The 17,573-nt window shown below is 39.5% G+C and overlaps 1 protein-coding gene across 1 annotated transcript; it reads left to right on the top strand.

Moving 5' to 3' along the window:
- Nucleotides 1-11,538: 11,538 nt before the first annotated feature.
- On the top strand, nt 11,539-13,062 carry LOC311203658 (protein FAM240B-like; the record flags this gene model as incomplete). The annotated part of the gene is made up of 2 exons (XM_084278413.1): nt 11,539-11,678; nt 12,990-13,062. The coding sequence occupies 2 exons, from the start codon at nt 11,539-11,541 to the stop codon at nt 13,060-13,062; spliced, it is 213 nt and encodes a 70-aa protein (XP_084134539.1).
- Between the last annotated feature and the right edge of the window lie 4,511 nt (nt 13,063-17,573).

Below are 17,573 nucleotides of genomic sequence, written 5' to 3'. Positions count from 1 at the left end.
TCCAACCTACTCACGTAGCAGGTCTTGCAACTACAAGAGCAGAGCACTTGCAGTGCCAACAATGCTGATGCCTGCTACTATGTAATGGCCTGGGATGGTCCCTGCTCTTTTGCAAGTATGAGATCTTAATCTGCCATGACTTAAATATAACTTAACAGGTACCTGGTACCTTTGTAATCTCGCTAGCAATCTCTGCTCACTGAGGACTGTTTTGGTCAGAGACTTTTATAATGGCAGCTTCTAAGAGCTGACAGTCAGTTTGGGTCTCAGTGTTTACAGGAAGCATGTTGGTGACAAAATTTTCACATCCGACATCACTTTTCATTACTGGATTGAGTTCAAGAGTTAAAATCAGCTTTCTTTCCAGAAAGCACACATAAGAGGCAGAATGGGCCCTCAGATCTCACATTCATGTTCTCCTAAATCTCAGGCCAGCCAGAATAAAGTCTGGACTGTCTTTTTTAATGCTAACTGATACAGCCTTAACAGGAGCCAAGAAGCAACAAAACACAGCCAGCTTCCCAGTTTGGTTAATTGGCCGTAGTAAAGCACTGTAGGGCAACACAGAGGTGCCCTGAGATGTAATGCAGCCACATCCCTTCCCTCTGATATGCTGGTACTAAGTCAAGTGTCAGTTGAGTTAAAACTGCAGTTCACCTGGAGCACAGTTACGCCATCCCTGAGGTATTTACACAGGGACTTAAACCGCAGATTTATTCATGATAATGAATTTGATTTATAAAAGCAAGTAGGGATGTATAGGGACCTTCATCATCCTTCTTACCTTACCTTCTTCCCAAGTAAAATTGATCAAACTCATCCAAAGATAATCTTGGGGAATACTTTAGCTTCCATAAGGAAAACAGTGAAGTCATATTTGCCTCTTTCATAGCTACAGAAGGATAGGATACTTGAAGAAAAAAAGCCATGCAATTAATATGCTACCTTAACTCTCTACCTCCCTATCACCAAAGCATCTGACACCTTCCCATGGAAATTAATACCAATAGCAAAGTCTCTGTGGACCTTCATTTATTTTCCAGCAAGTTTGAAGTGTCTTAACAGTTCCAGTTCATTCCATTTAACATTATCAAACTGAAGCACGGAAAAATTGACTACATTGGAAATAATAATGCTAAAAAAGGACACTGAACACTGCATTACCCCACTGAGTCATGGTTTGTGTCAGGGTAGGACAGCCCCAACTTCAACTCAAACTTCATGTGCACTGGAGCATGCTCTGCATTGACTCATTTTGACAGAGGATCAAAAACATCTTTACCGCACTCATTAAATTGATGCCTGAGGGTATCTAGAGCAATTGAGTTTCTAACTCCATTGCCATATTTAAGATGGAAAAGTAACCAGACCAAATTTGCAGGCAAATTCAACACGATAGAAGCCTTTCTGGACAGGTCCCTGTAGAAGTTCATTTGATGTGGACTTTAAGATAGTTTCAAACTCATGGAAATACTAAGAGATAGCAGGTGACACCAGTAGTCTTTTCCTTCCTTTGTAGCAGAATTCCCCCCTGCAGTGCAAGGAGCCAGTCTAATTACACTTCCATGGGAAAGCATCTGTGTATCTAGCAGCTTCAATGGGTAAATTTCAGCCTGATGCAATTTAAACTGTTTGAAAATTTTACATTCCTAGAAAAATAGAATTACAAAAAAGCTGCAGGCAGGCAACTAATGAGAATTACCAAAAGGTACTAGTAGATCTTACATATCTAATTTTTTTCTGGTCTATGTCACAAAAGCAATATCACGATTGCAATAAACACTAAACAACCTCTATAAATGTTTCAGATGTCATGTAAGTGGTGTCAATAAGAAGTTTCATTCAGCTAATAAAACATGTCAGCTCTTCAATCTGCTGCTTTACTGACCTTGAGATTGTCCTATAAGAGGTATTATAAAGAAAACAATCGTATGTCGTAGGTCTGGATGATGCGTGGTATGCAACATCCAGAATGCATTCAGAGGAAAAATCCAATGTAGATAAAAGGTATTCTTGTGTGTAAAGTGGAATTCCAATTCCTATTTAATCTGAGATTTTTCCCCCTCTTATTCAAATAAACCCCTGCTTCTTTCTCACTGTTCAACCCAAGGTTCAGCCCAAGAGAGAAAAATCGTTTTTGAAAACATCAGTGAAATTAACTGAACCATTCAGTTATTGAGTCATGAAAATTTTCTCCTTATACTTTAATCCAACACTTGGTGTCATATCCATCAGGCAGGGCTAGAACTTCTCAGCAGACTTGTTTTCTCCAGATTCACTTTCAGAGGTGCCAACACAGCATAGCAGGGTTCGAATCAATGCATGTGCAGTCAATCAATGCATGTTCAAATCAATGCATGCATGCATAGGGAAACACTGGTCCTCTGCACACACAGCATCAGCTGCAGGACACTTTGTCAAGGAACCTCCCTCCTGCCTGCTGTCTCACCTTGTCAGTATTATACCCATTAAAGGTCACAGTCTGGTGGTTTCCAAAGGCAGATTTTAAAAAACTCACTCTGAAAATATTTACAGATGCATCAAAAACAGTTACATCCAACTTTTATGGGAACATAGACATCTAAACTGATCAGATTCTTACCTACCATTTGAGTCAACTACTCAATTCAGTTCTTGAATTTGTGAAGCTTGGAGAAGGCTGCTAAAACTGCTGTGACCTGTGCCACTCCTGGACTAATGAGGACAAGGTCCGCTAGTGACAGAAAGTCCTCCTCACAACTTTCTGACTGCAATTCCATCAATCAAGATCAGAAGGATGTTAATAGCAGATGTACAGTGAATACAGAAGGTGGCCACCCCAACAACATGGTACAGTATCTGCTTTAAAGGTTACCTCTGGGTTTTATTTCCTCTATCATTAAAGAGAAAAGAGGCACGAAATGTTTACTTAATTAGCAACTTCTTTTACCTCTTCCTCTAGCATCAGATCTAAGAACACACAGAGTGAAGGGGCCAGACTGTCAGAGTATAGGCAAACCTTTCCAGGCTTAACTTGTGTAAGAGCTGATTGCTACTTTCATTTCAGGTCTCCTTCACAAGAGCAGCGGTGCACAGTCAGAACACCAAGGCAGAATTTGATCACTGCAGATAAGTAGCACCTCAGGCCATCCAAAGGTTTGCGCGTTGTCAGTCATTTTACAGATTTGTCTGTGGTCTCTGATAATGACATTAAGCAGGTGTTTACCAGAACTTTTGAAAACTAGAGATGAGTGCTGTCACACAAGCAGGTTATGGCGAGCAGCTCTGAGATTTGCTTATGAAGTAAACAAAGGCTAAATAAGCCTAAGTTGTTTTTGCTACATAAAAGCTTACTTGACAGCTGTCCTGCTTTTGATGGTGAACTATGTATTTCCAGTCACCTGTCATCTGTTTCTTCGGATATGGGTAGCCCAGCAGAGAACTAGTTGTGTCCTGGATTTCTGCATGCCAGCTATCCATTTATCTTGCATAAGAGGCTACTGTGGATGCACAGATTAATTGTTCATTGTAAACACAGTCATGCAAGATGTATCTAATCTACAGCAGATGGTCGCAGTGTGGAATGTCTTTCACATTTTGTCTTGTGCTTTATACACACAAATTTATCTGCACAAATGCAGAAATGACAGTGTATCTGCAGCAATTCAGACCAGAAATATGATGCCTGGACACTGACATCCCCCCCTGAAATCAGATGTTCGTGAATGTTTAAGGAAGCTATTGCCTACATTATAACATGAAAAATACAAAACTGATTTATTACAAATTTAGTTATATGTGTTTGGGGAGAAGTCACTCAAGCTCTGAGTCAAACAGCAAGGAAGAAGTTAATGCTGCTCTGCAGCCCCATAGTGGTTAGAACCACCGCTGTACTGAGTCTGGGCACCAACCTGTCTATAACACTGTATTATTTTAATATTCATCCAGCAGATCATATTCACTTGGGATTTCCGAAGTCTGACAGAATTTTAACTGGTTTTCCAAAACCAGAGCAATGAACCAATTGGTTTGTTACTCTGCGGGGATTTTTTTGCCAAGCATGTATCTAGGATCAAAAGCTCCAAGACCAATTACCTTTGTTATTATCCTCTGTGTAGAGGGTAGAGTTGATTTCTTTATTTTCATGTGATATGACGTTCAGATAACACATGGAAGAATGTTAATATCTTAATATTTTTAAGGAGTTAAACAAACTGACCAGAGTTTGGAAAGAGTTTAAATTTTCCTTTACAGAGAAAGGCTGCAGCTGCCAGGCTTTGCTCGGGGTTTTCCGCTGTAAACCTGACTGCAGAAAAAACAAAGAAGTAAATATGAACTGCAGAAATCATCCATCTAATGGCTGCTGCTGCTTTTGCTACTTGGGGTCTGAAAAATTACAACAAAGGAAATTTAAAATAATCAGCAATGATATAGATACTACTTAAGCTAATGGTCACATACTGTATATTAGTGATGAAGATGTATTTAATGAAAACTGAGATCAGCACATACATCTGTCATCAACCAAACATAAAAAATATTTTCCTCAGAAAATGAAATGTAATGATATAAGTGCTCATCTGTAATAGAGTTATATCAACGCCGAATGCATTTTGTCAGCTAATGTTAACCAAACAGACAATTCCTACGACGATTACCTTAAAGAGAACAGATTGTGTGGTAGGTCATAATCAAGCACACATCCTTAGATTAACAGCTCCAAAGTACTGCATACTTCTGTAAGTCACCCTGTAATGCAAAACCAAGTGTGATTTGTCACAGCATTTCAGCCTCCATTACAGCTAAGATAGTAGTGTGGAATTTTTCAAGCTTCACAGGAGGAATATTAAAATGGGTAATACTAGCACGCATTTTAAAGAAAATTCTCAGCGCTTGCCAAGTCATGCTCTCTGAGGTATCTGACAGTGTGGGAGGGATGCATGCTCTCAAGGGGGCCTGTGTTTCATGGTCATCTCAAGCAGGGGGCTGCAAAGTTCATTAAATGATCTTATCTTGCTGCTGGTTCTGTTCAAAATAGCCTTGATATGATGAAGGATTTATGTTACCCCCACTTCAAATAAAAAGTACCGAGGGATGCATTTCATTACTGCCCTGTGACACTGGAGAAGCCAGGGCTGCAGTGGTAATATTCCTCATTTGTTTGTGTCACATACAGGATTTATTTGCAGGAAGAGTCCAACTCTGAAGGTAAGTTTTTGGTTCTTTGTAGTGAATTTTTCCTAATAATTTCAACAAGAAATGTGTTTGTTCTCTAGATTTGATTCTCACAAAAGTATATTCTAGGAAAGATGAGAGAGTGAGGAAAATGCCAGGGAAGAGTGCCCAGTTTAGCAGCATTCTAAGGAAGCTGAGTAGCATTGATACAGAAAAAATATTTATGGGTAATTTCCATGCCACAACCCTGGATAAAACACGGGGAGATGTGGCTGTACATTCTCAGCTGATGGGCTAAATGGTAGCCAAGGCTACACACACACTCCTCTCGCAAAGGTTTTTCAACAGCGATCTGTTGCCGAGAGGGTTTTTAATTTAGCGGCAGACACCTTCGCATGAATCAGGATCAGTTTCTCTTGCATGTTTTGTCAGAACTGGATGATCTAACGAAGAACAGGAGCCCTGGGCAGGATTTATCTTCTTTGATCCTAAACCATCGAGTCCTCCGGTACTCAAAAAATCAAACAACAAACCAAAACATGTTCAAGATCCTTGGCTAATAAATATCAATTTATGCTATACTTGATCTCCTGAATTGAACAGTTCACAGGTTCAGACTTCAAAAGTATCTGGCAGTGGGGAGAATCTAGTGATCAGAAATAATATTTGATGACACAATCAAACTACAGCCACTTTAAATAAGCCTTAGATGTTGAAAATTAAAAGCCAGTAAGAGTTGGACAAATCTATGGAAAGATCAGGAAAGGCATTTGGACAATCCGTATCACACCGTGCCTATGAATGCCTGTTCACTCAGTGTTCGCCTCTGTGTGACGGCCACCACAGCCCTGTTTGTGTCTGCTGGTGGCAGGTAGTGTGGGAATGCAGACAGCTACCGCAGAGGACCAGGCACAGGGAGTGGGAGAAGCTGAGAAGCAGAGTTGCACTGAAAAGATGCTCCAGGGAAAGTTTAGTGAGTTCAGCATGAGCAGTCAAGGAGAAATACATCTCCAGCAAGAAGTGGAGAGATTTTTCCAGATAGAACAACAGAGCTGAGGAAATCACACCGTGAAAGCAGTGCTGTGAGTCAGTCAGGTTAGGCTGCAGGGCTGGCATGGGAGACGAAGAAAAGTTCTACAGACACAAAGGCAGAGAAGGGAAAAGAGAAGGGACCTCTCATGGAAGCCCTTGGCCGTGGGCTGAAAGAGAAGAGTCAGTGAGAACCAGAGAGTAGAAAAGAGCAAGTAGCTAAATAAATAAATAGGCACAGTATCAGAACTAGGATAGTAACAACTGAACAGGTGACCTGGATGGAAAAGAGACTGTTGATGCCTTAAGTGTTTTCATCAAAAGGTCTTAAGAATTTTAGTCCTCAGTCAGGGGACTGCTGAGCCCTGTGGTACAGAAAAGCAAGGCAGATAATCAGTTGCCTCCCATTTGATAATACCATCATTCAGGAGTCTGGTATCCAGGGAAGACTGAAAGCAGATAAAAAGAACTGAGGCCCAACAGATGAGGAGGGAAGAAGAAAGCCTTTACAGCATGTGGCATCCAAAGCTGTGGATACTGCTGCTGTAACAGTATGAGATGCAGAAAGCACACACACAGCTGCCACGAACCCTGCCTTAATATGTTTCTCTGTCATGAAGGTATTCTATGAGAAAACATCCAAATTTTGTAACAGTTCAAAGCGTTTCAAGAATAGCTATTTTCCAGGTTAGAAAAATAGACTAGACCCATCAGCATTTAACATAAAATCAATAATGAACTGTGGGAATTAGGAACAAGGAGAGTGGTTGAACAGAGACTGCTGCATTGTGCTAAGTGAAAACATTTTAACTCGCTTGTTAAATTGCTTAAACTTGTATATTAGAATTTACTTGCTCAACACACACCTGTAATTCATGCACACAGATACCTCCTACTAGTATTGCTCAGTCACATGTCAGCGTGGTTGTTATTTTCGTACACAGAAAATTGCCATTGCATGGAAAAGTCCAATTAACTTGACTGGACTTTATACCCAGAGAATTACCTCCTGACTGAGCACACATACCAGTAAGAGCATGTACTTCAAATTCTGCTGAACTAGGAAATACTTCTGGCAGAATAAATCACTTGTCATTTCATTGCAAACTCCAGACAATGGAAAGGGAACAGTGCACTATACATGCAAAGCCACTTGCCTTTACTGATGAGACACACTAATGAATTTTTGAAAGAGATCAGCATGGTGTTAGTGACCTGCATACACCAGAAGACTATACCAGCCTTCACCCATCCCTAGGCTGGTGCTCTACATCAGATCCGAGAGGTGCAGCTTAGAAACTGGGCACCAGTGAGGTAGTCAGAATGCTGCCTGTCCATCACTCACAAGCAGCACCAAGGCTCAGGCCATTCCTGAGATAGACTGCGCTATACAACCCACCACAAAATCAGAAGGGTACAGAGAATTAAATGAAGGTGCTGTCTTCTGCCCCCAAAGAGTTTTACCCAGGGTCTGAAGACATATGTCGGACTTGAAACCGGTACGCTTCTCAAAGCAAAGCTCAGTCAACCCTTTGAGATATGAATTTCTGGCTTCTGCAGAAGCAGAAGATAAGTGGTGTATCCAAGATCCAAGGAAAAATAAGGAAATCATGGCTACAATTACAAGTCATATTTTCTAAAATCAAATCTTATTGTTTCAAAGTCAAACATCAGTATTAGCATAGACAGTTTACTCCCCTCTACACTGTGCTATTTTTTTATTGATCCAGTGCATTTATATGAGCACAGTCACCAAGCAAGCTCCATGAAAAGGTAAATGAATAAAATATTGAATAATTTCTAGGAAGTTGCATAACACCACGAAAACTCTGATTGTTTGTACTGTGTGAAGTGAGGGAAAAGAGCTTTCCTGACTCATTCACTTGATTCGTAAAGTAAAAACAAGCAAACAAACAAAACTCAAAACAAAACAAAAAAAACCCAAAACATTTAAAGTAACAACTTGTATTCCACTACATACTTGTGACTTAAATTCTCTCCATGATACACTGCATTCCTTGTGGTAGTAAAGGTTTCTTGAAGAACCAGTGAATTCCAGCCTCAAACTACTGCTTTTTTTACTTAGAAAAAAGTCAAGATGTCACATCAAATTGATCTTACATTCATCTTTTGGTCTACCAACATAATTTTTGAGTTCTAGAGAACAGTCCTACCGCCACAGCTCCCCGACCCTTGTAAGATCTTTACAAATTGAGTCTAAATAATATTAACCTGCTCTAATATTATTAATTCTAAAAATAAGCAATCACAATCATCATCTTGTGTAAGATAAAGCCTTCCTAGAGCTTATCCAGCTATTCCTTTCATCTGCGAGCAGCTACGTTTGTTCACCAGCTTGCAACCAGGGTTCTGTCAAAGATGATTACCAGAAAGAGGCTTTTGTTATTGTCCTCTTGAAGGATTGTCACTAGAGGCTTAAATAAAGATTCATTTAGTACTAGCTGTTGCAGGGTAGTTTAAGTCAGACCTAACTACAAGATCTATAGAAGTGCTATTAGAACTGCCTATATGCTTTAACAGTGTATTTCTGCCCACCTGTAGTATCATACAGAGGGATTATTTGTTCAGGCTGCTGCGGAGGCTGCTTCCATGAAGTTTTTTTCCCATTCTTCTCTTTCCCTATTAAATGCGGTCCCTTTTGTTAACTGCTTTGAATGAGGTTTCAAGGCATGAAAATAAACTGTACACAAGTGATAACTGCTGGTGTAAAGCCACAATGCAGGTTTAAGTCCTGTCACTCTTGAAATAGGAGGGGAAAATGAAGAGTTTCTGCCACTGAGAAGATTTTAGCAGAGAAACTTCATCTTAAGAGATGTGAAAGACTCGTAGACTGGGTTTGATGTCTCCAGTTGCCCACACAACCCTTAAGGCTTCTGGCAACTGTTTCGAAATGGATGGCAGGGCAGAGGTGAATTCAAACACCTATGCACATAATGCATAAAGGCATCAGGTGTTATTTTAGCAGAGCTATCGTGCAGTTCCTGCAATCACCGCCTGAATGGACTTAAATGGAGGGTTTGAAATAAAAGGTAATTTAAGGTAGGATGATTCTATAGGTCAGAGAAGTAACTGATGGTACACTGACACACTGGTGTTTATGAAGGATGTACAAGGATGCAGAAATTCTAAGTTCAGTTGCTTTGATAGATATTTGAGTGTTCTCCATGATGAGGGGGAAAGAAAATAAAGGGGAAGATTAAAGGCCAAGTAACAGAAAAATTCAACACCAAGGTATCCATATACTAACAAAAAAATAAAAGAGGAGAGAAGAAGGACAGGCTTGGACAATGTTCTTAGTATGCCTGAGCAAGAACATGCAAAGAAATTTTCACAGATAATAGACAAAGAAAGATCCTAATTCCCACTCACCCACCAAAAAATCCACCCAAACCCATAATGTACACTTTGTAGTCTCAACAGGGTGCTAGCTTTCTTCTAAATACTGCCAGCACGGTAACTATGAAACCAATTCTGAACTTCTCTTTTACTGAGTTTAAAACATTTCCTTGCAATATTTTCCTGTGGGGAGCAGTGTTGGGGAGACACATCTATTAAATACATTCAAGCAAGCACCAAGAACACATGCAATCAAAACAGGAGGCAGAGTGTTTAAAACCAGTAAAGCATATGTGTATTCTGAAGACATACACTTGGGCTCAGTTATGCCTCATTGTGAAGAGTTCTACAACTTTGCCCTATTCAGGAGAGAAACTCACTATCATACACATCCAGTATATTAAACAGGAATTCATAATCTTTCAGAAGGATGAAGTAATTATGCTTTGAGATCACTTCTGAGTAAAGAAACCAGAAGGCATTATTTCCCGGCAGTTGATTTTGGAGCCTCAGGGATATCTGGGAATTTTGCTTGTTGGTCTTCAGAAATACTATTTTTCTCAGAGATTAATTCCTGGAGTAGAAAGTCCATTACTCTGACCCAGATTGCTGCTACTGTACCTTTTTCATAGATTTCTTGATTACTCCTGCTCTGCAAAAAGTTAAAAAGGGTAGTAACTGCTATCTGGAAAGAGAGATTTGAGCTGGTATCAATGTATATGTGGATATTTATAGAATACCTATATTTTAGGACAATGCTTATTAGTAAGAGAACTTTTGACCTGGAATCAGTTATCCCCTAGCACAGATGGAGGTGTTCAGCTGTACTTGCAATTCACGTTACAGACTGATGCCAACGCTTGCACATCCAGCTATAATTTGCTCAGAACCCAAAAAAATAGTCAGTAAAATTCTTCTGCAAAAGGCTAAATACTGTGCCACTACCATTTGGAGGCCATGAGTTGACATATGGAGGTTTTACAAGGAATCACAGGGAGTCACAGGCAAAATCCCAACAAGAAAGGGACCTCTTCAGAACATCTGCTTTTGTTCTCTCCTCTTAGAGTCTTTATAATTTGTCTCAGCTTTTCTCAAAACAGCCACATCTCCAAATGAAATTATGTAAATATTACCAGCTTCCAATTTTGCTTTTCTTGTGATGCCTGGCAGGGGAATGGCAGCAGTTTCCTCAAGCTTTTCCAAGCTAGCCTTGAGGGGCTTGTTTACTAGCTCTCTATGGCTCTGATTAAAATAAATTACAAATAATTGCCATGAATTCAAACAATGCATGAGAGAGCCCTAAATACTTGTTAAAAAAATAAATGTTCTGGAAAATATTATTATGTACCATACAGCAATTTGGAAGTCAGCATGGATATACTCATTCCATATTTAGTAAGTTTTGAAAGTAATTACATGATTTTTCTGTCTGTAGTGGGGGATACAGGGGCTTGACTGTTAGCCAATGAAAAGTCATCCTGAGACAGATACTCTTTTCCTAGGATAATATTGGCTCAGAAATTTATTTTTTTAAGATTATTTTAAATGAAGGGGCAGGTACAGAATGAGCACAGATATATAAATATATTCAATGAATTTGTTCTGTTCTGAAAATTGCAGAAGAGGGAGAAATTTTTAATAAGCAAGGTGTCTTTTGCAAGTTGTCATCTTATAAAATTATGTACGTACTTTCATACATATAAATTTTCTCCATTCCCAAATGAAGCTAAGGTAAGCATTGAAATGTTCAATAGCAAATCACCAGAGAGTTCTTTTCCTTGGTTGCCTTAATCAAAGTTTGCAGACAGCATATCCTCAAGTGTCAGACCTAGGAATGAGAAGCTTATATAGTGAGTCATGACCATTGTTATCCTGATCCTACAAAAAAAACCCACTGTGTGACCCTAAAGCTTTGAAAATCCATAACAGCAAGAGTGGGCTTTAGACATGAACGTATAACTTGTCATATGGTTGTTTCAAATTTCTCCTTTAGAGAAAATGAATAGCCAATACATACGTCACGAAGTGCGGGGATGTGAAACTAGTGACCTGAGGAACTTCTGGGAAAAGACTATTGAACAACAAACTCGGTATCTGCAAATCGAAAAAGAACGTCAGCAAAGAAGTGCTCTAACAAAGTGGGTAGTTTGCACCTGGAATGGTTACTTGAATTTGCATTGTAATTTATTTTTAAGTAAAGTGACACCTGTATTTAACTCATGCAATGAAAGCTGAAACTATTTATCTTTGATTTTTAGAAAATAATAAAGCTTCACAAATTGTTATGCTAATGCTAACGTTTCTAAGCTATGGCTTCACAAGATGAAATTACAATTCACTCTCATTCCAGAAATGGGTCCAATGTCCAGAACTTTCTGAAGTTACCGGGACTATCTCTAGCAGTATAGTCTTGTCTTATACATCAAGACTTTTGTTCACAGCAGAACTAGCACAGACATATACCTGGCCTATCTTCTTTGTGTGTGTCCTTGTTTTCACAAGAATATATTTTTAATTAATTAAGATGTCTTAATTTGCATAAGGCAAATACATAATAAAACAGATGGTCCAAGTGTACTAACCATGGCAACCGTCATCCATAGCCATATTTACCCAATCAGTCATATTGACCCTAATCAGCCACAATGAGAAAAACAGTTTGAGGCAACATCAGTGGAGTTGAACTTTACACAGATTCTCCATTACTTGAAGGCACATACAAAGATAGATATTTTGGTTTGAGACCATTCAATGAAAGAGCATTTTTTCAAAATCTCCCTCATACCTTTCTTTGGATGGACATTTGAAAAAAATAAGAGAAAAGCTGGCCTTGCATTAATAACCACAGATGAAGGAACACTGGAATTAGTCTCTAGCATGTTTTATCCATTTGTAACTAGCCTAATTTCAATGTCTCAACTTCTCAGCTGTGAAATTCCTCTCCTTTCTATTTGAGGTAGTCTTTCTGTGGCACCTATATACTACAAAAAAACAGAAAACAAAGTGCCACTACTCACCTAAAATTGTCTGGCATGGGTATAAAAGAAGTTTCAACATGTGCAATGTTTCCAAGTCAAATAGTGCTCAAGAAGCTCTATGCAGTACTTTTTTAATGCATTTCTGAGGAACAGGGCAACTGGGGAAATATTGGGTTATGCTACCCAGCAGATGGCAGCAGGCAGTCTCCAGTGGAGATGATAACTCATGCCAGCACACGCCACCAGCACACAGGCATTTGATGAAGGGTTTGCTGGAGATAAAGGTGAACCATGGAGCTCAGGTGAGCCCTCACTGGGCTTTAAGATCTAGTCCTGAGGTGCCATCCAGCAAAACCCTCTCAAGGGACAGGATGGTTTCCATAACTGGGAAAAAGCACCAAAGGATAGCACCAGTGGGAATCATGAGGAGTAAAAATACTTGGATGAGCTGATCCATGTTTCTGCCCTTAGGCTCAGAAATGAATGGATGGAGAGGCTGGAAAAACGGATAAAGATGTTGAGGACCCAACCTGAAGAAACCTGAAGACTCATCTAGCTGAAGATCCCTCATTCATTACATGTTTGAGGGAAAAAGAAAATTGTTTTGTAGGAAAGCATGATGGTGTGATGCAAAAGCTTAAGTCAATTTTACTTTGTGGCTTAAATAAGATACAATTAATTAGCTGTCATTGTTAGAAGTTTCATATGTGAAATGTCTATTGCTGCTTTTAAGATTATGCATCCATCTCATCATTTGATAAACAGAGATTGAAGCACTCTGAAGTCTTCAAGGCTAATAAATCATGGTTCGCTGAGCTGTACATGCCTGGAAGAATAATTCAGCTGCATAGTGAGTGCCCAGAAAAAGTATTTCCTCAACTTTTTAGGTTTCTGTATGACTGTAGTCTAATGAAATTATTTTCTTTCAAAACTGTTTAACAGATAGTTAAGATTTTATTTCTTTCAACACAGCCCAACTCAGACTAAGGAAGAGGGGACATGCATAAACAATGCCACCACAGCCCAGGTCACTGGTAGAGCCAAACTTGGTGGGAGTTACAGATTCTAGCTGACATATTAAAAGTCTCTGAAGCTGTTAATATGTATGCTGAGAAATACGCTCTGTGTTGCTTAATTAGTTAACTCACACTAGCTAACTTACCTATATCAGCAAAGACAAAGCAAACCGGAGTTTTGAGGCTGCTTCCAGTACCCAGCCTGGCTTGTCTAGACCTGGACGGATCTCTCTGTTTCACAGAGCATCTTGTGCATTTTCACAGCTCTCTGTCATCACGACTGATGAGCACACTGTTTTTTCTAACATTTTCCCCCCTCTATATTCCTTAACAACCAGCACCTTCAGAAACATGGCAGGTTTCCTCTCCCACATTCAGCATTAGTCAAAAAATGTTTCTAGTTCCCTTTCTAATGCTCCATCAGGAAATGTGGCATTTCCTCCAATGGTATCAAAGCATTTCAATAGGCTGGTGTGAAAAAATAGCTTCCTTTTTAGGGTGACTGCTTTGTTGCCACCAGAATGCTTGGGGTAATGTACTGCAAAATGGGTTGTTTTGATCATGCTAAAAATCTCTTCCCTCAACTACTTAACCTTTTAGTCCCTTTTTGTAAGACTGTTTCATTACCTCTCTGGCAATTCATATTTTGGGTTTAAGGATATTTAGAATATCTTTCCATTTTAAAGCAAAACAAAAATTTAAAACTGCTTTTTTTTCTCTCTTTATCTATCACCTTTTAAGTTCACTTTCGTGTGTCCCAAGGTTAAAACAAATCTATTATAGGAATTTAAACATGTAAATTATGTTTGGGAAGACTGAGAAATCCATGAAAGCATGACAAACAGATGAGCATGGAACGTGTACTCAAATATCAAAATTATCAGCAGGTATGTTACTGAAGTTGAGAGCAGGGTTTGCCTGCATCAGAAAAAAAAGCTTCTAAGTGGATGTTCTTCAGTTAAGTCTCTTTATTAAGCAATTTTAAAAGTAACATCAAATGGAAATATGCAGGATAACAGTATAATTGCAATATAGCTGTGCTTTTATAAATAATTTAATATTAGGTCTTAGTAAAAATTAGATTTCTTTGAAAGTACCAGTACACACTCTTCAAATCTCTCATCATTTGTCTGTGCCTTGTGCTTACTAAAGCTCTATTTGAACTCCATCATAAAATAACATTGATTTTTACACCATTTCAGCTGAAATTAGAGCTTGAACTGAACTATGGGAAACACTTTGCATGCCCTCATTCATTGTGTGAGAGACTGCACAACGTGCAAAACAGAGGGAATCTGAGTAGGTGTATTTTTAAAATGTGTTAGCCCGGGAACAACCTTTTCACTGCATCTCATGTAGTTGAGATCCTTCCTCTCTTCTCATTAAGTAAGTCAGAATGAAGAATTCCATGGAGAGCCAGGAAAACACACGCCAGGAAGTGACACCCATCTGGATCCCTCTCTGCATGTTTTGTATGGTTATGTCTCTTAAGAATGCTTTGGAACAGGTCCCTATCACACCAGGACACCCCAAAATCATCTCTTTAAAATGATAAAAGAAGCTTATTTCTTACAGGCTACATCTATTCCAGCACAAGGCCAAGAGGAGTTCCGAAAATGCAGTTCCAGAATTAAGGCACTTCTCCTCTGAGTTTTCCAATTTCAGCTTTTAGTGCCTAGATGGATTAATTCAAGCTCAGATTCCACAGCATTAGATTCAGGACTCCAGGCAATTTAATCTTTATTTATCTAAGTGCTAGCATCATGTTTTGATACAAATACCACCAGTTTTGCAGGGGTAATCTACCTATGAGCTTTGTAAATTGCAACCAAAAAAGATATCATACCCAGAGAAATAAATATAATCTAGAGTCAACCAGCAAAAAATTAAGAACTGTGATAGCATTAAAATCTAAATGTCAAGAAACAATATTAACCAGAAGCTGGAGTAGACCCCAAGATGAAAACGGTTCCAGGAATTTGAAAACACAAAAATACAAATATTTTACCCTGAAGGTCATAAGAGAAATTAAAAGGAGGGGAAAGAAAAAAAAACCCCAAAACTTCAATTTCTGTGAGACTCAGAAATGAGTCATGTTGTTATAAAAAAGTGTAGAGAAACCTGACTGTAGGACTGGAAAAGTCATCAGCTAAAAACTGATAAGATCAGGTGGGTTTTATAAAATCATTATGTTTAGTGAGGATGCTTAGGTGTTCTTCAGACTGTTTTTCACCAATATGTAGTTTTGGAGGAAGGCAGTATTCAGTTAAATGGATTAAACTTAATAACTCAAATGGTTATAAAATAGCTCCTTGAAGAAACATTTAATTTCAAAGAAGTTCCATCTCAATATGAGGAAAAACTTCTTTACTCTGAGGGTGGCAGAGCACTGGGACAGGCTGCCCAGAGAGGCTGTGGGATCTCCTTCTCTGGAGATACTCATAACCCACCTGCCTTAGGTGATCATGCTTTAGCAGGGGGGTTAGATGAGATGATCTCTAGAGGTCACTTTCTTCCCCTACCAGCCTGTGGTTCAATGATTTCTCTTTATTATTTTTTTTCTATCCATATTTGCATTTTACTTTTTAGTGTAACAGCAAGAGATTTCCAGTTATGCCAATCTATTCTTATTGGCTTTGTAATTAAAATGTGGTAGATGTTCGTTTATCTTCCCAGCTTTCATTTTTTACCATTCTTTTGCTTCATCCTGACAATGAGTAGTGAGAAAATGTTGCCTTCTCTTTCTGAGTGCACCATACAAAGCTTTCTGAAAAAGCTTACAACGGTAACAAAAGTTGAATGTAGTAATGCTTTACCATCCTCTGAGGCAAGCATAAACAATCTGGATCCAAGTCCTTTTGAATAGTATTTATGGGAAGTATGGTGAGTGTTAGCACAAGAGTGATAGATACTCCATTTTAGCCGTATTAATGATCCTTCTAGTGTATGAATAAGCTCTGACAGCAGTGAAGAATGATTCTGTCAGTAACTTATCAGACTTCTTAGCAGTTTAGCCTGAACTGAGACAACTTAAATGCAGCTTTTTGCTCTGTAGTCCTTCCTGACCAGTGTTCTTCCTTAAGAAGGATTTCCTCTCTGGAGCTCTGTAATTAAGGAGCAAATAAGCATAATTCAGCCACTGCTGCCAGGTTTTGAATTTGAATAACTGCTGCAAGCCAGGCAAAAGTCAAGACATCTTTCTGGTAAGAAAGAAAAGACAAATCAGGGAGAAGGTTCAGCCCTGCCCAGCTGAAACTCACCAGCTCTACTACAGCAGGGTTTCTGCAGTGAAGCTTGTGCTGCGGCCTGGTGTGGGTTTACTCAGTGGACTTTCTCCCCTATGACACCCAAATCACAGAATCACAGAATCACAGAATCTTAAGGGTTGGAAGGGACCTCGAGAGATCATCAGGCCCAAACCCCTGCCAAAGCAGCTCCCTAGGACATATCACTCAGACAGGCGTCCAGATGGGTCTTGAATATCTCCAGAGAAGGAGACGCCACCACCTCCCTGGGCAGCCTGTCCCAGGGCTCTGTCACCCTCACCATGAAAAAGTTCTTCCACATGTTGGTGCGGAACTTCCTGTGCTCCAGCTTACAGCCATTGCCCCTTGTCCTGTCCCCACAGACCACTGAAAACAGGCTGGCCAATTCCCCCTGCATCCCAAGTCTAAGATATTTATAAACAATAATTAGGTCCCCCCTAAGCCTTCTTTTCTCCAGGCTGAACAGACCCAGCTCACTCAGCCTTTCCTCATAGGGGAGATGTTCCAGGCCCCTAATCATCTTCGGTGCCCTAAGGTCATGGGTTCCCTACTGTGCAACCACTTCATGTCTGTGCAGCTATGCCTCTTGGGGCTTCTGGTCACATTCACTGAGAAGGATACTGATCTGTTGGCCAGCTCTGAGGTGCTTGAAGTTGGCAGCACTGAAATAAACCTACTCTACAATACCAGCTTCAACTGACATAGTGTTTACTATAACATTAGGTACAGAGGAGTTATTTTGCACCATAGAAAAGTGTACAGGCTACCTCCAA

The sequence above is a fragment of the Gallinula chloropus genome, assembly GCF_964237585.1.
Source record: "Gallinula chloropus genome assembly, chromosome: Z".
Classification (NCBI taxonomy): Eukaryota; Metazoa; Chordata; class Aves; order Gruiformes; family Rallidae; genus Gallinula; species Gallinula chloropus.
This window is presented reverse-complemented; position numbering and strand designations above follow the sequence as displayed.